General features: G+C 37.1%; 1 protein-coding gene across 3 annotated transcripts in view; it reads right to left on the reverse strand.

Moving 5' to 3' along the window:
- The window catches only part of pax8 (paired box 8), a 17975-nt gene extending 17332 nt beyond the window's left edge, over positions 1 to 643 (reverse strand). The window contains exons 1-2 of one of the 3 annotated variants that reach the window (XM_082169251.1): positions 479 to 643; positions 23 to 143 (exon numbers count right to left, since the gene is read on the reverse strand). In XM_082169251.1, coding sequence (XP_082025377.1) covers positions 23 to 44 — 22 coding nt within the window. In that variant the 5' untranslated portion in view covers positions 45 to 143; positions 479 to 643. The remainder of the gene's footprint in view (positions 1 to 22; positions 144 to 478) is intronic. The other 2 variants (XM_082169250.1, XM_082169252.1) reach the window with 2 other exon arrangements.
- Positions 644 to 3206: the final 2563 nt, after the last annotated feature.

Below are 3206 nucleotides of genomic sequence, written 5' to 3' on the forward strand. Positions count from 1 at the left end.
ATAACGAGTTTATTATTTTTACCTCGCCCAGTCGTGATGGACATTTCTCAGAGAAGTCTCGGTCTCTTGATGTCCAGGGTTTTTGTCCCAGTGTTTTCTGTGTTTTAGTCCATATGATATTCCTGCGTGGATAGTTTTATTCCCTGTAAAAGGACATTTATGGTGAACCTGACAGTTACGGCTATTGTTATATTATTATTTAATATTTATTAATGGCTATATTTGCATTCCACAGACTCTCATCTTCGATACTTAAGCACTATATGTTTAGTCGAAGAGTTTTTAACGTCAAGCTCCTCGTTTTCTAAAGAATCACTCAGAGATTTGTTCTTTTGCGCGTTATATGCCTGTTGTAGATTATGAGGATTATTTCTCAGAAGTTATTGGCTGAAGAATCTGCAGGTATCAGTAAGTTTACCCCATTAAATCCACATCACATCAACGCGCACAAATAAATATATAATAATGCATGTTTTACCTTCTGGAGAAGAAACGCTTGGGAATATCCGACGGCTTTTATCCAGCGCCACAGTGTCAGTTATAATGGCACATATTGTGTGTGTGTGAATAGATTTCCTCCAGTATAGTATGTGTGTGTGTGTGTGTGTGTGTGATCAGACTGCCTCCAGTAGTGTGTGTGTCTAACTGGCCCGCGGAGGCTTTATCGCGGAGACTCTCACGCGCTCAGGACGCGCTTCGCCATTGGACGACGCGTTATTTGGGGGCGTGTCTACAGGATGACGTGTCCAGACCGAACTGTGCGCATGGGTGATTCTGGGGGTTCGAGCGCTTCCAGAACACAACAAAACACCGAGCGATACGTCAACGTTTACGGAAATATTAGTCAAGGATCGGCTTGTTTTCAATCACCCCTCAGTGATTAGACGCGCTCATCCTTCACACACAGTTGGACTCTTGATTTGCTATAATCTGCTGTTATATCATATATATCATGACAAATACCTGATCCCTCACTTGATGGATACCAGCACTTTACCGTGGTTTACCTCAGAGGAGGCGACTAATAATAATAATAATAATAATAACAATAATGACTGGGTTTTACCAATCTATTATTGTTGTTATTTTTTAATTATTGAATTTTATCAATGCATTTCATTGTAATTATTATTATTAATAATAATAATAATAATAATACAATGACTGGATGGTTTAATCAATTAATGTATTATTATTATTATTGACTGAATTTTATCAACAGGCTACATTTCATTATAATTATTATTATTAATAATAATAACAATGACTGGATGGTTTTATAAATTAATGTATTATTATTATTAATGACTGAATTTTATAAATGATTTTCATTGATAATAATACTAATAATAGTAGGCAGTAATCAGTAATCGCTTCAGTGGAAAGTGCTTTGCTGTAAATGTCCGGCATGAAATGGCTTTTATTGCGCTGTTTGCGAGCGTCTAAACTAACTCTCAGCGGGGTCACTGGATCCCCGAGCATCTTCACACACTCGCTGTTGTTCTCACAACTTTAAAACAAACACAACAACCCGAATTACTCATTTATGGCACCCGTGGTTTGGCCTTTGCCATATGGCGCGTGTCAGAACAGAAGAGAGAGAGAGTCTTTATTAGCGCAGTTCGACACACACATTAATGAACGAACTAAAGGCGAATGAGTGTTAATATAAAGCTTTGTGGTTCCGTAAGACTCGAGATTACATGTCTGTGGCCTCAGTAAGAGGATAATTAAACCACATTACAGGCTTGAAAAGAAGAATAAGACAGGTCAAAATCACTCCATTTTCTTATCTTGTTATTCCTCTGAAGGCTCTTTCCTTTCATTCATTCGTATTCATGCGTTCGCCGGTGTGTCGTGTAAATACCGCGACTGCAGAACAAAGTGCTGGTGTTTTCAGATAAATACAGAGTAAGAGAATCACAGAGTAAATGGAAGCAGAAAATTCCTTTCTTGAGCGTAAAAAGAGTGAATGAAGCCCGAGCGCCCGAGGAGAGGGCAGAAACAGGAGGAAGAGAAGCTGAGGTGAACGAGAGTTTAACACGGGATTAAAACCATCGAGAGAATGATAGTTATCTGTGTATAAAACCATCGAGAGAATGATAGTTATCTTTATATCTATAGTTATCTGTGCTTTAATCATGTCAGATACAGGCTACTAAAATAATGGCGCATTAAACGCGCAAAAGTGCTTAGTTATTTCTTTAATCGAGAAACTAATATAATATATACATATAAGTAATATAACTATATACTAATAATAATTAAAACAAATAATTAAAACAATTATCTGAAGTGTTGTTCATCTGTGTTGCAGAGGCTGTTCATGTGTATGTGACCAACACAACCCTTAAAATACCCATTACATGTTAACAGCTGGTCATTATGGCACAGTTAGGCTGAATGTAATTAAATATTTGACAGGGAGAGAATATTAACATTGTTTATGTTTAATGGACAGATATGCTACGAAACCGTCTACAATTATACTGTAAAGTTAACTTGAGATATTAGTAAAGGTCAGTTTATGGTTTACTGCGAGAAAGTTTCTGTGAAATGTACTTTGATAAACACGATAACGTTTGGAAATATCGATAATCAAAGAAGAATGATGGATGCGCACATAAAGATGATAAAATAACCGATGTGTTTAAACACTCTGCAGTGCCTCCTCTTATCACAGGTGAGGCCTACTAACGTGTAGCATATCGTTTTTAAAGATTCATTAATCCCCCCACCCCCCCCACCCCCCCCCCCCGCCAGTTTGTAAATTAAAACCCATGAAGGTCGGAATCTCTCTCTCTCTCTCTATCTCTCTCAATTCAATTCAATTCAATTCAATTCAATTCAAATGTGCTTTATTGGCATAAAAATATAAAATACCACAATATTGCTAAAGCAATAGACATACAAATATATAGATAAAAAAAAACATTTCCATATTATCCATAAATATAGCAACAAAAAAAAAAGAAGAAAGTACAGAGAGTAAAGAGAGTAAAGAGAGTAAAGGGAAAAGAGGGTTCAGCCCCTGTTCCCCATGACGGCATGGGGACACACACTCACTCTCTCTCTCTCTCTCTCTCTCTGTCTCTCTCGATCAACAAACTCCACTATCATATAAATAATTATTGGTGTCTTTCTCTACCGTTTTTTTAAAGAAATACTCAAAACTGTACGTACGATGTTCAGCGATGTTTGCCAGA

The sequence above is a fragment of the Leuciscus leuciscus genome, assembly GCF_965113295.1.
Source record: "Leuciscus leuciscus genome assembly, chromosome: 5".
Classification (NCBI taxonomy): domain Eukaryota; kingdom Metazoa; phylum Chordata; class Actinopteri; order Cypriniformes; family Leuciscidae; genus Leuciscus; species Leuciscus leuciscus.